Source organism: Bombus flavifrons, chromosome 4 (genome assembly GCF_040668555.2).
Source record: "Bombus flavifrons isolate JBK064 chromosome 4, iyBomFlav1_principal, whole genome shotgun sequence".
Taxonomy (NCBI): domain Eukaryota; kingdom Metazoa; phylum Arthropoda; class Insecta; order Hymenoptera; family Apidae; genus Bombus; species Bombus flavifrons.
The window spans coordinates 17,290,543-17,313,984 of NC_138445.1; the positions used below are offsets into that span (position 1 = coordinate 17,290,543).

A 23,442-nucleotide genomic window follows, 5' to 3' on the forward strand; every position below is an offset into this window, starting at 1 on the left:
CTACTGCTTACTGCTTAAATCTATTTTGTTTTAAAGCGCAACAACAAAATGCCGCGACGGCATTTCATTTATATTCTGACTGATTAGTTTTAATCCTTCCGGCTGATGGTTATTAACTGTAAATAGAAATTACGCGTAATATAGGCTGGGTAATGCTAAATTGATCGGTTGTATCAGAATCATCATAAGGGATAATGGTGAGATACAGAGGCGGCAGAAAGGTTGTTCATTTTTTAATCATCTTTATTCACGCAAAACAAGAATAGATTTAAATATCCGTGTCAATAATCGTACGCGTACACATATGTGTGCGTACACGTCGCTTAGGTACATGAAGCGCGTGTACGTAATTTTTGATGCATATACATGTGTGTTTATACGTTACACTTTATGCGTATGGAATATAAAGTATACGTATAATGTACAGTATGTACATGTATGTATGTATATAAAGTATATAATATATATTATGCATTATATATTATATATCAGATAGTATATATTATATACTATATAAGATGTAATATAGTATACTTTATATATATGTATAGAGAGAAACAGAATGAGAGAGAGAGGGGGGGGGGAGAGAAAATTATAAAAGAATCGAATTAAATCAAATAATATACGCACATCACGCCGCGTCTTTTTCGTTTCTACCTACGTACCTGGTGACATGAGCAATGGGTTACCATCGATATACATACATAAAATACATTATATATCGTAAAACGAACAGTCGATAATCGGTGTTTTATCTGTTGGAACGGCGACATTCGCAAGACTCGGTAACAAAAATGTGTAGATGATTTCGAGGAACAGTTACATATGTTACGAGGTAGAAACGGATATATATCGGCGATGAGATTTCGGAACGATATCGGAATGGGTTCAATACTGATTTTGGAATGGTTCGTAATTCCCAGGATTGGGACGAGTGTTAGAACAATAAATAATATTTAGTAACGTTAATGGAATTTTCATAGTATCCACTTAACGGTTCCTGCTTGATAATCAGAGATCATCTATCGGGCTGTAAACTTATACGCGGAAATGATTAATTTCGATCGTAACTTTTTTCATACAATAACTATTTCGAAGAATATTGTTGCGTAAGTTTTGTGACCGCTTTACGATCGCCTTTCTCAAACTAAAAAAGTAAACAAATAAATAAATATTATACATTTACTACATACGCATAACTCCGTTCATCGTTCGACTCATGAACAACCGAGTATTCGCATTGGTCGTTGTTTTAGCTATCTACACCACGCAATTTTGTTCGCTTCCCTATATTTTTTCAAATAATCAAAGGTGAACTCGAAGTTGTCACACTGTCGTAGCAATTAAACAACAATAAGTATGCTATAAACTAACAATATAATATAAAATAATATAATATAGTATAACACAATATCAGTAATAGAAGTCATAGTCGTAGCAATAGCAATAAGTTAATAATAGTAATAGTAATAGTACTAGTACTAACGATAATAATAGTAGCGATAGTAATAGTAAGGGTTGTAATAATAGAAGTAGCAATAGCAGCTGTAGTAATAATCAATAAGAATAGCAGTAATAAAAACGATAGCAACTGCAATAGTATTCAATGATGATATCGATATCGTTGAATTGCCGTCATAGTTGAAGTTAATAGTAGCAATAATTGAAACAATAGTATTAGTAGATGTAATAGTTGTGGTGAAAGTGGAAATAGAGTAGCAACGAGAGTGACGATGCTAGTAATTTTACTTATATACAATTGCAACGACAATAGCAGTAGTAACGGTCACAGTAGCGATAGCAGTACTATTGGAGGTAGCAATAGCAATGATTTAACAACCACAACAACAGTATAATTATTTTTACTGTTTTTGTAGTTTTTGTAGAGCGGCAATTGTAATAGTAATAGTGGTAGCAGCAGTAACATTATAGCATTAATAATAGAAATACTGTAGATAATTGGTGACGTAGTATTAATTTGATCCATGAATCTTCCTCGGTTTTTGTATCGAATGCCCTGCTTTAGCCAATCATTTGAACATTTCGACGATCGAATCGAAGTCTATTACTAAAATCTATAACGAAAATCTTGTCCTCTTCCACAAGTGCATATAAAGCGGTTTGGGCGAGATTTTTAATGGTAATTGCGACAAACCATCATAAAGGCTCTATCTATCTAACTATTTAACTATCTATCAATCTACTTTAACCATTGGAATCATATACTGAATAAGTAACATGTACGATTGCTAGTTTTCTAAGAATTATAATATCAATATAAAAGGATAAAAAATAATAATCGTTGTAATAACGGACGACGGTATTTAAAGTAAATAATTAATGATTAATTGAATAAAACGCAAATATTCTGTCGACTAGATTCGTATATGGGTTCATTAGCACGCAAACTTAGCTCATACCACTTCGTTTTCATGCTTTGATACGCAATGCTTTGAAAAAGGAGAAAAACGAATGAGACGAAGCCGAGATAACGATAAAAATGAATAATTTAACTAATATTTTATTACGCCTACGATCACATCGATCTGTCGGTAGATCTGTAATCGCCTTATAGCAAAAACAGAAATTTTGCTGATTTATTTAACTGGTAATTCATCGAATATTCGCTCATTAAATCTGTCTAAAATTCAATCTGTTTCTGTGAAGATTTGTTTCCTCCCGGATGCATGTTTGCATGTCTCATTCTTTTTCTCTCCCATTTTCCCGCTCTCTCCGTGTGAACGAGTGTATGCGTGTAGTAATCAATTACATTTACTGCTAATCCATTTGATGCATCCTGGAAATGAAAGGAAGAGGTATGATTGCGTAGCGTGCCTCGAATTCCCAGTTCAGGGGTGTTCGATCTTTCGGACGTTGTGAAGGAAATAGCATGAACGAATGTTGATGATAAGTTACTCAAAATTCTGCGGAAAATCGTTGTCGAAATTGTTTCTTATAGCTTCTCGTTTCTCGTAGTTCCTCGTTGGTCTTGTTAGAATCGTTCATCGTAGATGTCGTGTAAATGAAAGTCTTCGTAATGAAAGCGCCTCTGTGTTCTTTTCTTCTTACTTCTTGCCGCCTAGGTACTCGACCATCTCCAAAAGCTTTTCCTTTTCATCTTCAAGCAGCAATGCTTGAACGCAGCTGTTGAAGTATTGCGTACCAAAGCAGTTTTGCCTAAATATATAAAGAAATAAATTAGATAGGATATATATATACCTTATATTTCATCGTGTAAATCGGATCTTTTTGTTTGTAAATCGAATGTAAAACTGAGGAAGAAGAAAAGAAAAAAGGAAAAAAGAAAAGGAAAGAAGAAATGAAAAGAAAAAATCTAGGATTCGTTCGTTTGGTTTCATACAGTCTTCTTTTACGCCTTGAAACAAGAAACTTTCTCATTGTTATTATCAGTTACACACATGAAATTGTCGTTTTACGACACATGAAATGTCAGCGAATAGACCACGCCTTTTCCTACGATAAACACACACAAACGAATCCTTCAATTTCGATACAACGATTGTTAAATAACGTAGAATTGAAAAATTGAAAAATGTACCGATTGAAACGGTGTACATATTCCTTTTCTTATAAAACGTGAAATGACTAGTAAATGATTTACAATGGATATATCTTGCACGCAAAAATCGTAATTGCAAGGAGACAAAAACTACAAAATACATAACAGCTGCTTCCAGCAACATAACCTGCAAAAATATTTGAACGTTGCAAAAACTTGTTTTATTATTCTCTCCTCTTTGCAGTACATATTTCCATTGGCATCCTGTACCCGTCGTGTTGTCTGAAAAATGTACGTTAGTACAAAATCTATGTTGTTTCGATGAGGCACGATAACGCGCGACAAAAAACACTTGGAAAAAATGTCGAAAAATGTGTGTTGCTCATCTCAAAAATCGTTGGGAGAAAAATGGAAAAAACGAATGAAAATGAACGACAAAATCGAAAAAAGAACGTAACGCCGCCGTTTCGTATCTTATGTATCCTCAAATAAGGTTAGCTACGATATTGAAAAATCACTAAGCATACAAATAAACATGTACTTATCTACGAGATGTAAGAGTTAGAAGAAATTAATTGAAAAAGAGTAATTACTTGTCGCTGAAAATGCGCATAATGCGTCTATTAAAATACCTATAAAATGTACTAAAATATCGAGCAACATCATTTTATTATTGCGAAATTTACTTAGAATTACCTAAGGGCACATACAGCATGCGCATATGTCGCGTATCATCGTGTATATTGTGTGCATCGTTGAGTCGTGGTTCATAAATTCTTGAGACGACGACAAAGGCGTATAGTTTCCGTCGATCGGAAAACAACTAGTTCGATCGTAAATGTTGGTAACTATCGGGAACGAGAATTTGTTAACGAGCAACGAAAACAAACGTGCAACCAAAAAGTAGAGAAAATTCAAGAATCGGAATATAGGAGGACAAGAAGATGAGAATGGAGATGGAGAAAGAGAAACAGAAAGAGGGGAATGAGAAGGAGAAGAAGAAGAAGAATTTAAAGAGGTAAAAGTAGTTAGAGGAGAAAGAAGTAGTTGTTCGAGACTTAAGTAAGATGAATGATTGCTGAAAGAAAATGATAAAATAGAAAAGGACGATAAGATGATCGGGGTAGATCGAAAAGAGAGGAAAATGAGAGAAGCGAATGCGTTCGACGAATAGAGTACTACATGTAAAGCTATAAAATGAAAATACGCGGATAAGAAATCATAAACACAAAAAAAGAAGCTACCTAAACCCCGGGTTCCGCTCCATGAAGTGTCTTGATCCATGTTTGGATCTTCTCTACTTCGTCTTGTAACAACAGTACGTCTAAGCATCCTTTGAAGTAGTCTGATGTAAAGCAGTTTTTCCTGGAAAAGATTTCAAAATACAAACACTAAATATAATCCGGTGAATTCGCTACATATCGTTATCTTGAGTGATTCGTCCTAGATCTGAAAATAAGTGAAATATTAGCGAGGTTCGTTCTCGCTAGTATAAGATAAGAATTTTTAGACAACCTTCGACTCGCAAATTCACCGACCAAAGGTAAAACAATCACTGGACGATACACTTTTTCCAATATTCCTTCCTTCTTCGAGCTTACGATTTGCAATTTCTCGACATCTGTATCATCGACGTATCTAATCGAAAGTACGCTTTAATCCATCGAAATATAATCGAAGTTACATATCGACCTTTCGATTGTCGCACTTCCTCTCGTAAACAGTTCACGTAAGGCGTAAATGAAATCACGCGCACGTTCTACAGAGAAAATGTTTGAACAATTTCATATCTAGACAGTATTGAACATCTTTCTTGCCCTCTTAAATTTTCTCTAATTTGTACTGTTTTTGAGGCACGAAACATCTGATCGCACACGCGTCGTATTATCGACGGAGTAAAAAAGACAAGACGATTGCAATCACTGTATATGTAACGCGTGCAGTAAAACGAATGCTTTCTATCGAAAGGACAGAGGATGTCGACGATACTGCCGGGTAAAAGCATTCGTGATAAAAATAAAAATGTAAGTACATACTTGCCTGTGTTTTATATCGAAAGGAAGGAATCGTGTCGCGTGCGTTACTTTACGATGGTACCGAAAAATTTCGTTCGTCGATGGTTATCTAAATCCACGATACGTTACAATAAACACACTAGACGAATAGACGATGTATGTCGCATATATGATTGATAGAACGTATTCGAATCTTTATGGATAATTACCTGCATAGTTGATGTAATTGAGGTTCCCGAAACAGGTTATAACAATCCTCGCAGATACGGTCCAGCCGGGCAAAGATACTTTTATCGTATATACCCTTACATTGAATATCGATAAAGGACCTTTTACCCAAAGGATGTCCATTCAAGATGCCAGCGTCCGTTAGACCGATGCACGATGAAACGAGTAACAGTGTCACAGACCAAGCTAACACAGAGACGAGTTTTGGGCAGGGTATCGATACAGTTGACACGATCGACGATTCGCTTGGTAACGAAGGTAACCTCGAGCATGAGGTTTGTTGTACGCTCCAGGAATATGACGACAAGTTCGATGTCGGCCACGTCGTTGACAATGGTAGAAAGATGGACGACGATGACAACGGCGATGACGACGATAACGGCGACGACGGCGTCGATGGCGACGGCGATGGCGACGTTGAGGTTGTCGTAGAAGACGGCATCGTTACAGACGATATCGATGTAGTTGTGGATGGGATAGATGAACGAGACATCGAGAGCGGTAAGGTTAACGATGATAAAGATGACGATGAGGAACGAAGCCTCTGTTGCCGATGCATAGTCTGAAAAAGAAATAAAGTACAAAATAGATTGGCAAATCGGAAATAAACGAAGATGTCAAAGAAGCTGATCGTTTTATATTCTTTGAACTAGAAAGACATAGTCGAAATTTGCTGAAGTTTAAGAACGAATAACATCTCTGTGGCAAATAATATATCTACGATAAAACTGCGCCAGAGAAAAGAAAGACTAGCGAATATTGCGGAAGAAAAGGAGAAAGAGGGAGAGAGGGAAAGAGGGGAAGAGAGAGTGCGAGAAACGCAAAACTCGAACATGTATTAAATCCATCCATTGTGGAGACTCGTGTAAGTACTTATATGCTTGTACAGTCCGTACACTGCTTACGGATGCATATGGATTTCGTACTTGTATGTTTCAGTGTCCCCGCACTCTCTTTCCCGAACCTAACCCCTCGAAAGTGTACAAGTTGTTTCGTGGCACTCGTAATAGTGGCCGTCCGTGTTCTCCTTGTCATTTTACCGTGGTGACAGTAACAAACAGCGGCGACAGCAATAACGAGAAGGAGAAGAACGTCGTCGACGACGATGACAACGTCGACAATAATGACCGCGGCCCTGTTCGAGTCGAGCACACGGCATTTCGAGGCTCGACAAACTCAAAGCGATTCGTGAGGTAAAAGTAAAGATGTAAAGCTCTCCTCCTAACCAGTCCCGCGGCAGTCGTTGTGAATGGACCACACGCAGGTAGGCCCCACCTGTAAACGTCCCGAACCGACAACTTCATTAAGCGGAGCTGAAGCGCAGAGCGGCACAGCACGGCACGGTACTGCATAGCAATGTGCGAGACGAGGGGAGCCTTCTTATGCGCGGCGATGCGGGGCAATGCGAGATTCTCGAACGCACGACGGTTTCTTGTTTGTTCTTTTGCCTTCGTCTCATCGGCGCGGCGGCACCTGTACACGCCGAGGAGAACGTTTCGCTCGGTTCTCTTTTTTCGGAACATAATCACTGCTCCCGGGTGGGATCTTATTTTTAGCCACGACCGATTCTTGGAACTCTCAAACCGCCCCACTCTATATCGGACCCCCACCTGGTAATTACCTGCAGCCCGATAATTTGCCGCTAAAGTCGCTCGGTCTCGATCGTTAAACATCGTCCCACGGATTTTCAGACCGAGTATGATCGTCCATCATCGATCATCGATCGCCGACCGCCGACTGTTGATCGCCGATCATTGGCCGTCTCGCTGCGTTGCGTCGTATCGCGCCGCTAATTTATCTAGTTTTTCTAGCAATTTGCATTAATTTGCAACGATAATCGGCGTCGATAAACGGTAATCGATCGATTAAAACTCCACTTAACAGGTTTAATTACAATAGTTGAATTTATCTATAGACGAGTTTCCGTTCGTTTCCGATATTACGTATGGTATTTAGCCAGATTTGCGAAAGTAACGTTGATTTGCGATTAAAAGTCTCCAGCTATAGCTACAGCTTTCTCTTCTTCGCAGAGTGAAAAAAGATAAATTCCTGTTTTACTAAATTGGAATTCTAGGTTCGTCTCGAGTCCTGAAAATAAAGAGAGAATAAAAAACTACAGATGGTGAACGCGATCAACCTGCGTCAGACCAACTAGAGATGAAAATAGGAGACGAAAGGCTCACGGTAAAGATTTTAGGGTGGAAAACTATAACTAAATGTCGGGGCTGAGGGGCAAGGAAGAATGGATGGCGAGATGGGTGGAATACGAAGGGTGAAGAGCAGATAGTGGAGAGTAGAGTGGAGAGCAGAAAGCAAAGTGAGTGTACGTAAACGAAGAAAAAGTCAATGGAGACCGGTTACTCGACAGGTGAGGTCTTTCCTCGGTCGAGCCATGCACAGGTGTGCAATCTGTAAATCCCCCTTAGCAAAAAACTATACACTCTTCGGCACCGCTTCACGGCTCTGTCGCGCGCTGTTATCCGAGTCACTAGTTATGTACGTACGTACTGTATACACGTTCGATGCTTACACGCGACCGAATGCAACTCCTTTATCGACACGCATCTTAAATGCTTGCATTCGAATCGCGTGAATTAAAATATAGATCTTCCTTGCACCCGAAATATTACCGACATGTCCCCGAAGTATCCCGTTTACTTGCGTCCGTTTAACTATTTTTATTTCAGATCTAAAATACGGCGCGAGAACGAATGTAATAATCGAACGAACGCATGAAAACGAACGAACGTTTGTCGTTCCTCCAGTGTTATACAAGCTCTTCCGAGAATTCGGAATTGAGAGCTTATCGAAAAGAAGAGATCAGTTGAATTTGTTTGTTTGAAGAGAGAGTATCTCAAAGCATATCCTGTTGCGTTGTAATGCCACTACCCAGAATCAGCAACATGTTCCCAGAATTATCAACATCAAATAAGAAAATAAGGAATATAAGATCGCTAGCAAAACGAGGGGAAAAAAAGGAGAAAGAGAGAGAATAGTAACGTTACAAGTTGAATCGAATCGTTTTGAGTCGAACCCACTGAAGTCGAAAGCCAGTTGGGTCGAATGGGATAAGAGGAAGGAGCCACGAGGCGAAACGGTCTATATCGTTAGATACATCGTTGGGCTCTCCTCACCAGGTGGTCCTCTTCCCGTGCCGGATGACTCAATCGTGAGAAGGAGTTGCTCGACGAGCTCACGAGAAGACTCGCTAGAACCGTGTGTGCTTCGTGTCTTGGTCTGAGTTTGTCTGCCCGTCTCCTACCACATTCGTGCATTCATGTACGTACATATACGCGATTCAGTGCAGTCCCTTCCCGACCTCCTTGGCTTTCCTCGTGAACCAGCTTACCCGATATTTCTACGCCGGTGACAGTGGTGTGCGTACTTACACGTGTATGCAGATCGTTCTGGTCAAACACGTGGATCTTTCGAATAAAATGGTCTTCTCGTCGTCTCTTTTTATTCATACGCGTTCATTCGCGAGGAAATTAATCGAAACGAACGGAGCTTAGAAACAAGAGAGACGACGCGATACAGATTCACTACTTAATAGAGCAAGCAAGCAGAAAAGATAGTCGAAGTATTTGCAGGGACGGAGAAAAATTAAACGCGGAGAAAGATTAGATGGCTGAAGAAAGAGAAGAAGAAGAAGAAGAAGAAGAAGAAGAAGAAGAAAAAGAAGGAGGAGGAGGAGAGAAAAGGAACCGTTTGAGCGGTAAGCGAGCAGATTCAAGGGAAAAAAAAGAAGGAAGAAAAAGAAAAGGTAGATGCGGATCGTAAATCGATAGACAACGAGGTAACAAGATCAACCAGCAAAGGGATTATTGATCACCTCCAAATTAATATACGAATTTGTACAGGATACTTAAAATTATATTTATCCGTTATTCTCTTTTTCTGTTTCATCCCTACATAAAAACTCATGGCTGTTCACGCTGTGTTGAGAAATTGATTCTATTTAAAGAACATGTATAAGAATAACATATGCAGCTATGGTGCAGGGTACCGACAGATGTTCCGATCAACGATAAAAATCGACGATGAAAGAAATTGAGAGATTTATTCGCTTGTAAACGGTAACAGCGCAGAGGGAGGTGCATAAACTAAACTGGTACTTAAATAAGTACTATATGTTATAGGTATTAAAAGAAATATCAAGAAAGCGAAAAGGCATCGAGGAATCTATATCGTTCTTGAACAAGTTCGAGAACTTTCCGGTAGAGTCGAACGTAGTTAGAGGTAATACTTTGAAAGTGCCGCGAAAGTGCTGGTTATCTGGTCACGATCGAAGATCAAAGAGGTGGGATAGGAAGAGGAGGGAAAGAGAAGAAAAAGGGAGGGCGGGGGTTGTCAGCGGAGCGGGGAGAAGGACGCGGAGAAGCCGAAGAACTCAAGGAGAAGGAGAGATAGGCGGGTTGAACGGACGACGGAGGATCGAGGCGTCCGGCGTCCTCGATCGCGGGATCTTGGAGCAAAACTAACGATCTCCCGTTCGCTTGCAAGATCAACACGACGATAATTTAATACACGAGATCACCACCCAGGTGTGCTCTGACGTGTACAGATGCTGTTTGTAACCTCGACAAGAAGGAAAAGGCTGAGTCGACAGAAGTGGGAATCTGTATACTGTATGGCGTATGGGATTCCAAATGCGAATACGAGCTCTTCCCCTTTTGCACGATCTCTCTCCCTCTCTCTCTCCCTCTCTCTCTTTCTCTCCCATTTTCCTCTTTTTCTCTCTTCCCCTTTCCCATCCCCATCGTCATCCCCCATACGTTGGTCTTTCTTTCTTTCTCTCGTATCCGTATTCTCTCTCTTTTTGCACTACCCATATAAACGGTATATACACGTGGACGCGTGCGCAGATTTTTGCGAAATATTTCGAAAACTTTTCAACGACCGATGGATAGATGCATCTTGTAAAAAAACTCGATCGTTGCTGGCCAACAAACGTACGCTTGAAACGCACAGTCATGAAATATCATGATTGTCATCGTGACTCTACCTCTGCTATGCCTTCGTATTTTAACATATCGAAAATAACATATCGAAAAATAATTTCCAATTGGAAGGTGGATACTAGCTTATAGCTATTAAATGCCGGGAACGCAGAGCACAAAAAAGGGTACGTTCCTTTGACGTCATACGCTTTCGTAGAAACAGCTCGATACATCGAATCGTCGACAATCAGAATGAAAAAACAGAAACACGCGTATACTACTGGTGGTTCTCCGATTCTCGAAGAGATGCTACATAAATAGAAGAGCCGATGACGTCAATCGTTTGCTTTAATTACATAAGGACAGTCCTTATTAACCTATGCCGACAGCTAATGACGAGTTAATGATCGCGATAAAATCTCTAAATCCATTTATCGATCGAACGACGATTCTCGTTTCATACATCTCCTTTTTGCTGCCTCTTTTTATCTTTCCAACTGTTTAACTATTCCAATGAAATAGTACGGTCGAACGTCGTATCGTTTAATTTGGCCCCGTATATATATGTATATATATATACTTAGGCACGAAAATATACGTATATACATGTCATCTCATCGTTATTTTAGCATATGTATATAAATAATCTAAAGCAAAGTGTATCATTAACGTACGAGTATAATTAGGCAAGAGCAAATTTAACATCTTGATTAATTTATAGCGATAGAATTTGCGCAAAGAGAATTACAATTCAAACGAACGACGCGTGTACCATAGCGTACAGATCGATTTCTTCAAATCCTAGTTCTCATTAAAGATGATTATATTTCGTGCATTGTTTTATTCTCTATTACGTAGTTCGTTGTTAGCGTTACGTTACTCAACAAAAATCACGTGAAATCATAGGTTTTTCCATACTCCTTTTTCATCTGGAATCGCTAATACAAAGGAATTTCGTAGAAACAAATCAACGTGCAAGTTGATATTTGCATTAAAAGACGAATAGTGAAACTTATTTCCATGAAATTCGTGGAATACTCACGAGCAGAGCAAAACAAGGCAAATCAAGACAAGACAAGGCGAGACAAGACAAGGCAAGGCAAGGCAAGCCAAGGCAAAGCAAGGCAAGGTAAGGCAAAGCAAGGCAAAGCAAGCCAAGCACAGCTGCGTCCTGCGTCCGCATGCACCTTCGTATGCAATGTACGTAGTCGACGCGCGGGTATTTGCGAAGGAATGTTCAACAGGTGTGTCGCTCGGATTGAGCTTTATGCGCGCGTACACGCCTTTCCTTTCGCCCTTCCTTCTTCTTTCTTTCTCCCTTCTGTATATCCCCATTTTTCTATATGTTGAATCTTGTACGCCAACAGTACCGTAGCGTATACTCAAACAGGCCGATTATAATATAGAAAGTGTCGCGATAATAAAAATAAACTCAAAAGTAAGAAATATTATCGCGCCTCTTCCGAACCTACTTCCGGCAAGATAAATCGTAGAGATATCAGCTTCTACTTTATGCGTTCCTCGCTTCGTCTATATCGATCTGTTCGATCCGTCTAACGATAAGTAAAAAGCTTGGAAAAGTGTGAAGTAAGATGGTTTTCGAACGACGTATACATGTAAATTGTGTTATTTAATGTAATAATACTGTGGTGTCACATTGTCACTGAAATCGAACGTCGAAGCCAATTATTTCTCGCCGAGTCGAGATACGAGAAAGTATACGAATATATACACAGTACACAGCCATCGACAGAGAAGTTACTGTTTCTTCAGTGTGGCCGTGTCTTTTTCTTAGTATGCTTGGAATCATTCTCCAACTCGCGGCTAAGTGGTGGTTAAGAGGAAGCTATAAGGAGAGAATCGTACACGATTTATTTACACGATCTGGCTGGCCTGGCTGCCCGTTACATTTTAAAAGTGTAAAGTACATGTATATATATATATATATATGTATATATATATATACACACATTTCGCGTATGTAGGACAAAGCCTGTACTGTAGTGGTCGCTTCTACCGTCGTTCTGGTTATCGTATCAACATTGCTGTCTAGTCGCGGATTTCACCCATCGGACGTCTTTAAGTGTCCGTCGTCGTTCGTCGTTGTTTCTATCCACTAATTTTTTTTTTTTTTTTTTTTTGAGAGTAGTGACAATAGTGGCAACGTCAATGAGCATTATCGTGATTTTAATACGGTCGCTCTATTATCGATAATAAGCGAGTAATAAGCGAATAGTGGCGACAACGACGATCAAGGTATCGAATACAAGCGTGAAGAACGAAGATGGTGGCCAAACAGAAGTAAATATAGAAATTGAATTGGGGCTGAAGCAACGGTACTAAAGCAACGTAGTGTTCGCGAGTACGCGTACAAGTAATAGCAGAAACAAGGACGGGAATAGGGGCAAAAGCAGAAACAAATGCAGAAAGAAGAACAAGACAAGAGTTGCAGTCACTGCTGGCAGCAACGTCGCGATTGGACATTAGCGTCGAACACTGTAGTGGGGCAAAGCAGCGTTCCGGCAGACAGCTTGGCGTCCTATGGTTCGCATTACGACAAGCTGTAGCCTTTCTCTGTCTTTCGCTTCTCTCGTTTCGCTTCACCGCATCTTACATTGCTAATGTTTCGACGTGTTTTCTACGGTTATTCCAACATATCCTTTTCTCAGTTTCTCTTCCCTTAATATCTCTGCAATTAGTTTGCTTTCCTTTTCTTATCTCTTCTCTCCTCTTCTCTTCCCTTCGTTTATTTCCTCCTCTTTTCTTTCTATCTTAGCAATTCCAAAATGCCAACGAATTTCCACGAATGCTACGACATCATTCGCAAAAGGATAAACACGCGAGCGAGACGATGATCGATCAAGAATCGAATATATAATAAACGCGATAAACGATGGCAATTAGTAAATGTTTGGAAGAAACAGAAAAAAGCAGGGGGTAGCTATAGTGAGTTTGTAGTTACATAGAAACGTGAATGAAAGTAAATCACGATGGAAACGGGAACTGGGAAGAAATTGATCTCTATGACGTTCCGCGATAGACAAGCGTACGATTCAAGAGTACAATACGGATAATTCTTCCTTTCAATTCGAACTAATCGAACTGACCGTTCGATCGACGAATTTTTAAATATTCACACGAACATGGTATAAGACTATTCGTGTGTAAAAAATTGATAAGGAACATATGCCAATTTTCGTTTGTTTTTCTTTGACCATAAGCCACGTCTCGTTTACGGAGCAGTTACGGAGCTAGTACAATCTAACGCGATTAATCGCTATACTGGCTTAGCTTGTAACACGATCCGTTGTAAACCGTACGTAGTAGTAAATGCATTTTGTTCGCTTGAAATCAAATTTCGTGGCAGCGTATAGCATCGACGATGTACCAACCGTATAAAAGCAATCGCATATTAAGGATCTCTGTGATGTTTATAAATTTATAAGAAGCGGAATCTACGCTACATTTCACATCTGAAGCATCACGAAGAAACGATGCAACGATATTAAGTTTGCTGGAATCGTGTGTCGCAATTTAGTTAAATCCAGCGCATTTCCCTACTTGCATTTTGCGATCGTTTTATAAGATTTCTTTCGAAACATTGCGAGACCGACCACGATTAGTCCGTTCATCTTCTAAGCTAATAATTTCGAGAACTCGAGTGAAATACCGAAAGAATTAAGACCGTGAGCTACGTTTCTACCTGCTTGCCAGAAAATGCGCACGCTCGCTGGGCGAGTTTCTCGAGAGGCGTGTCGCTGCTAGCTACAGGTGGCTGTACCTCATTCCTCCTACTCTTTCCCGATTTCCTTCGTCGTCATTTCTTTATTTTATACTTATACTCTATGATATCACATACGCAATGTCCGTTTCTTTCGCTCTTTTAGAATTTCATCCATCACGAGCATATGTACATCACTTTCTTTCTTACTTACATGTTGTTAATCGTTAAACGTTGTTTCGCACGATTCCATTTTTTAACAGTACTTTCCCTTTCCTTTCTCCATATTGTAACCAAACTTTTCCTTTTATTCCTCCTTTATTTCTCTTTTAACGCGTAGCAGAAATATTTCACTTCAGGTGTAAACTCGCCTCTTACAAAAGGAACGACTATCGAATTAGAACATAAGCACGCGTATTATATATGTGCTATGTGTAATTAATAATGTTTCTTCGAACGATCTGTTCGCATTTTCTTATATCAAAAATACCACACTTTCGGACTAAACCGATATTAACTCTTTTGTTTGCCATTCCGTTTTACTTATTTACGTTTCCCGTGCGTTTCTATTCTTTACAATTTCTTGTCACTAGTACGGAAATTCGGATTAAATTGATGTACCTAAGCGAAGAACAAGCCCGAATCTCCTTGTTTCCCGCTTCTTCATACGTTGGTCTTTCAAGTATGACTCAACTCGTGTTTGGTCCTCACTCGGCCCTGAGTGAAAGATTCTCTGAATGAACTCTAAAGATAGAGACCCTCTATATCCTTTCATCCTCTATCTTCTTTTCACCTTTTCGTTTGTTCTCTTTCTTTTTCTTCTTCGTCTTCTTCTTCTTATCCTCCTCCTCCTCCTCCTCCTCCTCCTCCTCCTCCTCCTTCTTTCTTTTTATTCTTCGTCTTTTTCTAACAGTGTTCCACTCGAGCACTCTAACAGTGCTCTTCCCTTTTCGTTAATGTTCTCGACAGCATGGTAGAATTTCGTTCGTCAACATGTGGTTCCAACTTTTTAAATTAGCTGCTTTCGAGTACTTGTCCGTAAGAGCTTTACGCTTGTCGTGTAAATTCGTTTACAAAAAGTTTCGAAGAAAGATTCAACGATACGGAAGCTCGTAACACATTTTACGGCAAATTCATCGAAACGGATAAATAGGTGAATAAGTGAAAGTGCAAAATACAGTGTATAGAGATATGTTATGAAACGAACGATACGTAAAATTAGTAGTTGGCTCAAGCGAAGAATCGAAAGAGAACCGCAGTTTCATTCTATTTTATTAAATTTTAAATATGTCCAATCTTGGGTCTTCCTGATCGCGCACGTTTCTCCAACGAGATGAAAATAATTGAAAGAACAACGAAAAACTATTTGACCTGCCTTATTGATTTGACTCGATTAACGGAAATGACGATTATAAGTGCATTGAAATTAAAGTATCGCGTTGTATCCGTAGGATAGACATAACAAAAATACAAAACTTACATTTAAAATGCTCTTTCTCCCTTTTTCTTTCACCGTATTCCCGTTTGTTATGCTTTCTAACTGTTTATCTTCTGCTATGCTGGTAAGTCTTTCTAACTTTCTTTCTATGGATACAGCTCTTCTGTCTTCTCTTCAGCTTTGCACTCCTGTTCGCTTGTTTTCCAGTTGTACAAACTATTTCCTACAGCCGAGACGATCGTTTTTATGCAATTTGGTTTTGTTATGGTAAATCCCTTCCTACAGTAACCTTTTTCTTCCTCTTCCTCTTCTTTTTCTCCTTCTTCTTCTTCTTCTCCTGCTTCCTCCTCTTTTCTCCCTCCCACCCTCCCACCTGCTTTCCACCCCCTATTTTCTCCCTCTTCCCCCTCCTATCTCCCACCCTCCCTTTTAAACAGTTTCGTATTCACTATTAATCGCTCTATCTCTCTTCTCTTCTCTTCTCTTTTCTTAATATCGTCGTGATAGCCGACGATATTAAGAAAGATATTGAAGAAATCGTACGTCGATCTCACCGAGAACGTCTCTGCTAGTCTCGATTCTAGTCCTTATTTATTCCTTCTTTACTTCGTTTCTACTTTCCGATGTTTCAATCTAACGTTAGCTTTAAAAGGCTCAAAAACAACAATCACTTCACTAGATATTTCGTACGCGCCACCTCGCCTCCCGTAGTAGTATCTTAACGATCGTTTAGTCGCTCGACGACCACTTGATTCTCTTGGGAAATCGGAAATCTTTCGTATTTCTGTCTACTGTGAAACACTTCCTTCTTCGAGGTAGTTCCTCAAACGTCGCGGAAGGAAACATGCGAGACAAGTACCACCGCGGAACTGTGGTATCGCGATCTCGAGAAAGGCGCGCGCGCGGCAGAATGCCCGCCCGCCTCCTCGGCCACCCACCCCCTTACGGCTCCAAGCACCGAGTCCGTCGGGGCCGAACAACGCGAGATATATCGAAGGACAGCCGTTCTCCGACGCGATCCACCGCGCACAGGTGGGCCGTGCGTGACAATCCGAAGAACCGATCGGATTGGCCTATTTGTATATTCATCTACTTATTCCTTTATTTTATTTATCTATCCGGCTTTCTTTCCTAATCTTTCCTTTCTTCTCTGCTCGCTCACGCATCCATCGTGTATACGTAAATCCGCTCTCTTTCCTTTTTTTACTCTCTTTCCTTTATACGTATCAAAGTAACTTGGTCCTTTCTCTTACAGTTACCAACTCTTTGAGCACAACGAAGATAAAATATGCTCGACAAACTAAAGAAAGAGTTCCGACATGACGTTACCTCCAGCTGGTTATCTTCGTTCGTAGGATACTCGAATTTCTGACCAGTGCCGTGTTTCTATGCACTATCTCTTCTTCTATAGTTTTTATTATTATTCACGTCGTTAACGTTGCTATCAGTATCGTCATCGTCATCGTCATAGTCACTGTCACCGTCACCGTCACCGTCACCGTTACTCGCTGTTGCAATCATTGGAATCACTAGTATACCATCGTCAACGCTATTAACACTACATCTACCAGCATCATCAATATCATCACTGGCAATACCAGTTCTATCTACGTTTCCATTGCATATATACATATGTACATCTATTTCTATCACCACTATCTACTTCTTATATAATTGCAACCTCTATCTTATTGTCTTTTTAGATCTCGCTCCTTTTTTTTAGATGCCATACTTGGCTTGTTCCACGTATATTATTTTTGGTAATGAAATATAGTTCGATACATTACTCGAGAATGTTTCACCCTTGTCTTTCTCTCGTACACTCTATCGTCCATTTGTACAGATGCTCTCCTCTTAAAAAAAATATTCGAAAAATACTCGTTCAACGTTCCTCGTCAATATGCAACGACAAGTATCAAAGATGCCATATAAACATTGCTTGTTTTCGTCCAATATACGATATTTTGTCGAGTCAGGCTATGTACAACAAATATTTTATTATTTCACGTTGTAAGAACGTACATTTAAAATTTCCTAGAAAATTCCCTCCGTGTCATTTCGATTTTCTCAAACACCGTGCGTAACCTATTCGGAAAGAACCGAGCTACTTTAGAAACTGTCTCGTCATGGTCGCGTAAACTCGCGTCACGGTTGCATCAACCGACAACAGAACTAAGTTCATTGCGTCATTTTATCTTCTCCATTCAAAGCCAGTTGTAATAAATCTTTCCCAATTTTTTAACAAACATCTAATACAAAAGTTGTATACAATCATCGTCAGCTTTTTATCAAGAAACAACTGTAGTTTTTCAGCAACCAACTGTTCGTTACGTTTACACGACAAATGTCGTCCATCGAACAACAGTAAAGCATAAACCATGGGCCAAAATGAGACTAGATGAGATTAGATATATGTAAGTATAAAGAAAGAAAAGGTAAAACTTAGTGTAAGATCTTGAAAATTTCCTGCTCTCGTTCAAAATATTCAGCTCGTATGGAAAAGAACAGATAATTTTTGTGTCATCTTATTGTTTCTCTTGAATACGGATTATCAGGCTGCGCGTTTAACTTGAGAAATTTCAACGAAGGGCAGAGAAACAAAGTAAAAGTACAAAGACGAGACAAACAAACAAATAAACCAAAGAATTATGAAAGAAAATACGAAGAGAAAAGAAGAAAAAAGTATGAAAGGAAATAATGGATAAAAGAGAAGAAAATGTAGAAAATTGACACGTCTGAAACGAAGCAGCGATCAATGCCAATTAATATGCATAATAACGAGAGACAGCGTTATTTTCGATGAAATATTTCGTTAAATGTTACGCACGCTCCGACATGCCTTTCCACTTTTTTTTACTACAATTATACTTTATAAGTTTCGCTTACAAAATAGGTAGTTTCACAGAAACATTCACTCTCGAAACTCACGTAGCGAATCGCTAAGTTGACACGGCTCCTCGTAGCGCGGTGACGGTCGTTGTCCTCCATGGTGGATTATACGCGCCGGCAGCTTCATTTCCCTCGAAGAACACCGAATTAAATCGAAATCAGCCCTACTGATACGTTCGAGACTTAAGAAAATTTGATCATCGTTATCGACTAGCAGTTTTCCCTTCCACAAGGATACCGTGCACCGGTAACAAACGTTTACAACGCGAATACAACGTAGCCTCAAGCTTTAGCTTGCTTTTCTTCTTCCCAATATGTAGCTCGTTTTTACCTATAATTGTTCCATTCTCACACAACGTATTCTTCTCTATATTTGCACAAGAACTCTCCTCTACGTATCACGTATTTTCTTTTTTTTCATAATTTTATCGTTGTTTTAGTTGCGTAACATTGAACTTTATTACGATTGAGAGAGAACTCTGTCAACGATGAGGAGGGCTGATAGGTTTAATGTCTGTATCCGTGCCAGTCGGTGCATACGCTCCGACCAATTTTCTCACGCGTTTGGCTCCAACGTCGACAGCTACTCCTTGTACTAACAACAACCGTTCTTGCTTCGTTCAGTCATTCACCAAATTTATAATCTTAATACCGAATCAAACACCGAAATATGTCTTTGATACGCCACTGTATATGATAACTCTTCCTTTAACCTACACGCGTAATTACTTTCTCATCTTCGACTATACGTATGCTCCTTTTTTTTAATTTTTCAGCTCTTTCTCCTACTTTTTTTTAGTCCAACTCTCGCCTCTCCTTCCAACGCCACCACCACTTGCACCTTCACTTCCACCACCACCATCACACCACCACCACCACCACCACCACCGCTGCCACTACCACCGCCACCTGTACCTTCACCTCCACCTTCACCTCCTTCTTCTGCTCTATGTTCTATTCCTCCTCCTCTTCCTCCTCCTCCTCCTGTTTTCTCTTCTGCTTCGTAACCCTCTTCCTCCTCCTTGTCTTCCTTTTTTCCTTTCTCTTCTTACCTCTCTTTCCCTTTCGAATTCTAACAAGTATTAGTAGTTCACAGTAACGTTTTAACTTTCTTGCAAAACATGGAACGAACGTAATACACCAACTTTTTTTTCACGTATAAATTTTCTACTTTTGTTTCCCGTTGTTTTACATATCGTGCATGTACTTAAGAATTAATTCTGTACGGAAAGTTTAATCGACGAGGCTCGAGTTTGCCTTCTTCTTCTCCTGTTTTTCTTTTTCTTTCCTTTCCCTTTTTGGGGAACAGTAGAAAATGCAGAAATACAGGACAAGATCACGCAACGGATGTAAAATCTTTTTCTCTCGTATGTGGCGTGTAGAAATTATACGGGAAAACTGATAACCGGTGGACGAAAACAAACAAGTACGAAGAAGAAATATGACAAGCAAAATTAACGGTAAATTTCGCATAAATGGAACACTGTAAAAGAGAGGGGAAAATACAATAACGTCCGAAACGTAACGACACGCGGCACCAATTTGTCAGGTTCAGAGCAAAGAGCAAAGCATCGGTGATAGAGTAGCCAATCACAGTGAATACTGACTCGGAATCGGACTGGTTGTGTAGGGCTGCGAAGCACGCACACGCTTTGCCATCCTTTTCTATTGCGGTCGAGCCCCTCTGTAGGTACGACTGCCACTTAACGCGAATGGACGGTTAAAAGACCCTCCTGTGCGAGTCAAGCGGCCACTCGAAACAACTACGATCAGCCTAGGTTCCTCTTACGCGCACCCGTTCATTGCTAACCCCCTCCTCTGATCCTACTTCACTTCCCTTCCCCTTTCCTCCCTTTCGCTGTCTTTCAGTTGTACCTCTGCACGCGCGTGCTCGTGTTCTCTCGCGGCGAACCGTATCGCGAGTCACAACGGAATGGTTATACTCCATTTACTCGTACGTAAAGTATTATGCGGTCCGAAAACAGAATTCATCCGAATTTTTCTATTCCGATTCCTTAACACCGTGCCGTTCTGTTCTTGCCGTTTCTTCCAACAAAATTCCAAACTTAAATTTTCCAAATACGGCTATACAAATCAACCTTTCTCTCCATCATCGAAGAACGAAACTCCGAATCGTGTGTGATCATCCATCTTCTATCATGGAAGCTTTGAAATAATCGGTCAACGTTTGGGACGATCGTTAGACTCCTCCTCCATTCCATATTTACCATCAGGCTTTTTATAGGTTAGTTCGTTACTTTGATGAATTCTATTGAATCGAATCAACGTAAATTAATATGTACGTCAAACCGATTTTTATGTATCTAGTACTTACAATTAGTGAAGCAAAGAATATCGAGCAAAGATTCCATGAAGAAAATTAACGTTAGTAAGAAAAGACAGAAACGGGAGAAAGATGAAATGTCCTTTTCCGACGAACGGACCACGATAGGGTTGAGCTATAAATAACTCGACAACTTCTCTGAAAACGGAAAGTAGCTCGCCTTCGAGTTCCGTAGCAAATTCCCAGAATAGCTTTCTGGATCGGTGTTTGTTCGTCCGTTCGTTCGTTCGTTCGTTCGTTCGTTCGTTCGTTCGTTCGTTCGTTCGTTCGTTCGTTCGTTCTTTCGTTTGCCCGGTCGCTCGGTCGGTCGATCGGTCGGTCGGTCGGTCAGTCGGTCGGACGCTTGGCCGGTCGCTAGTATACCATGTGCGATTATGATGTTAAATAATAAGTGGTTACGTTGGTTATTTTCCTAACGTCACTTACACGATCGCCTTCTTGTATCATTTTTTAATAATAAATAAATGATAAAATTATTTAAACGGTCCCCTTGGATCGTCTACGTATCTATGTTTTCTTTTTCCAGTTTTCAGCCGATCGATTTAACCTATGCGACATTTCGTAATTACGTAATCCATAAATCATTAGAGATTATATCGTTTATCGATGTAATCAATATGCTTATCGGCCGTTACTAACGAATTATAATTATCGCACACCATAGGTTTCCAACGATTATCAAAAGAGATTTTGCCACTAACAACACACTATATTATTTACAGACGTTAATTGTACGTTATAATTTTAAACATCCTATGTTTATCCTAATTTCCATCACTCTCGATATTTATCAGTTAGACAGATGATAACATATAAAAGATATTTACACCCGTTTTTCTGTATTTAACCACTTATAAGCTCCTTTTTTCATCCTCCATTGCAATATTTCCTTCCTCGAACATTTCTGACACTCTTTATATTCTATTCTCCTATTCTTTAACGATTTGACTATCGACCTTCATCGTTGGGAGAAAATTGTGTAATGATTAATGGATAATGCTTATCATGTGGAGTATATGAAAGAAAAATATGTACATATATACAAGTCATGTCAAGTATATAAAAGAAAAATATGTATAGATATAGTAATATATTATATATCGGTATAGTAATAAGAAAAAACTCGGTAAACGATTTTGACTCGTTGAAACATCCAGCAGTTGAAATGTGCTCACGGTTCATTCGAAAGCGTGCGTCAACATGATTCGTTGATGACGTTTACGATATCACTCTCGAACGACCGTGCCAAGATGCAATTGATATAAATTAAAGCGGACAATTAGAGAAAGTGAGAGAACGTCGTTCTTTTCTCGATATATCTCATTGGGTAGACAGCTGGCCGTATATACACGTTATTTTGTTTCAGTTATTTGTCTCTTAAGTCTTGGACGACCATTTATTCGATGGCATGCTTCTGTATTTGAAAATGGAACGTGACTGTAACAGTCAAACACGGTTAAACAAGCTCTATTTAATTCAAGCCAAAAAAAGAATAGCCATTCAAACTTTTCATGTTTTAGTTATCCACCTTGTGTCTCTTATCCATGATTTCTATATAAGTTTTAGAAAACCTGAGAGAAAGAAAGACTATGCGGCGTGTGATACATCCTTTCGACTTTCGAAACGATCCGATTCAATTTGTCCCGACCCTAGTTCGATTCGAATCCATATACAATTCGTTTTGATTCGATTCGACCCGACTTGTGTTCTTTTATGTCCTGTTGCGTTCGATTTTCTTGCTCCATTCCCTAGTCACGACACGATACGCGATACTCGAGACACTTAGACATGCGACACTCGACACTCGACACTGAATACCGAGGACGAATCCAGACCTTAAAGACAATGACAACGTTACGGTACAGAGTTTTCTCCAAAACCAGAACTTTGCTGTCGATCGAGATAACAATAACTAGAAAGTGAATCTTTGAGTCGGTATCTCGAAAGACATACCTTGATACGGTCTTCCTTGAATGACAGTAACAGCACAACGAACTGAATCCTTCTGATCTAGGCGTCGCGGCGTTCCGCGTCTAATATACACCTCTCGGCGGGTGTTCGGTGCGCGCGTCCTTCTCTTTCAGGGAGAACCCCTTTCTTCGCCACCCCTTCAACTTGCCCAGAGAATCGTTGCGTTATCGCTCAGCTTCGAGTTACCTCCCTCGGCACCACCAGCTGCCCGCCTAATTGCGAACAGGCAGAAATAGAGCCTGCAATCTTCTTCCTTGCAAATAACGAGTAGCTTACGTCTTGTTCGTCACGAGCTCTCTCTCTCTCTCTCTCTCTCTCTCTCTCTCTCTCTTCCTCCCTCACTCTTTCCTTTGATTTCTTCTTTCTCTTTTCCCTT

At 39.8% G+C, this 23,442-nt stretch overlaps 2 protein-coding genes across 13 annotated transcripts in view; one reads left to right on the forward strand and one right to left on the reverse strand.

The window, feature by feature from the left end:
• The window catches only part of LOC138179251 (peroxisomal leader peptide-processing protease), a 29,233-nt gene that overhangs the window by 1,480 nt on the left and 4,311 nt on the right, over nucleotides 1-23,442 (forward strand). The window contains exon 1 of one of the 7 annotated variants that reach the window (XM_069111862.1): nucleotides 7,838-8,080. The exons of 2 other annotated variants lie outside the window; for them this stretch is intronic. The gene's annotated coding sequence lies outside the window, so the exon portion shown is untranslated. Of the gene's footprint in view, nucleotides 1-7,837; nucleotides 8,081-10,562; nucleotides 11,833-20,615; nucleotides 20,706-20,857; nucleotides 20,997-23,442 lie in introns of those variants that run through there. 4 more of the 7 variants (XM_069111861.1, XM_069111864.1, XM_069111865.1 and 1 more) reach the window with 4 other exon arrangements.
• ITP (ion transport peptide) lies at nucleotides 1,355-23,376 on the reverse strand. Of its 6 annotated transcripts, XM_069111874.1 has the most exons (5): nucleotides 20,359-20,498; nucleotides 18,791-19,823; nucleotides 5,745-6,325; nucleotides 4,765-4,885; nucleotides 1,355-3,177 (listed from the first exon to the last, which is right to left on the reverse strand). In XM_069111874.1, exons 2-4 carry the CDS (start codon nucleotides 18,848-18,850, stop codon nucleotides 4,765-4,767), a joined length of 762 nt encoding a protein of 253 aa, XP_068967975.1. In that variant the 5' UTR covers nucleotides 18,851-19,823; nucleotides 20,359-20,498; the 3' UTR covers nucleotides 1,355-3,177. The 6 variants fall into 6 exon arrangements, with proteins under 6 accessions (XP_068967975.1, XP_068967976.1, XP_068967973.1 ...); XM_069111875.1 differs by lacking the exons at nucleotides 18,791-19,823; nucleotides 20,359-20,498 and adding an exon at nucleotides 23,049-23,376; XM_069111872.1 differs by lacking the exons at nucleotides 18,791-19,823; nucleotides 20,359-20,498 and adding an exon at nucleotides 20,851-20,982.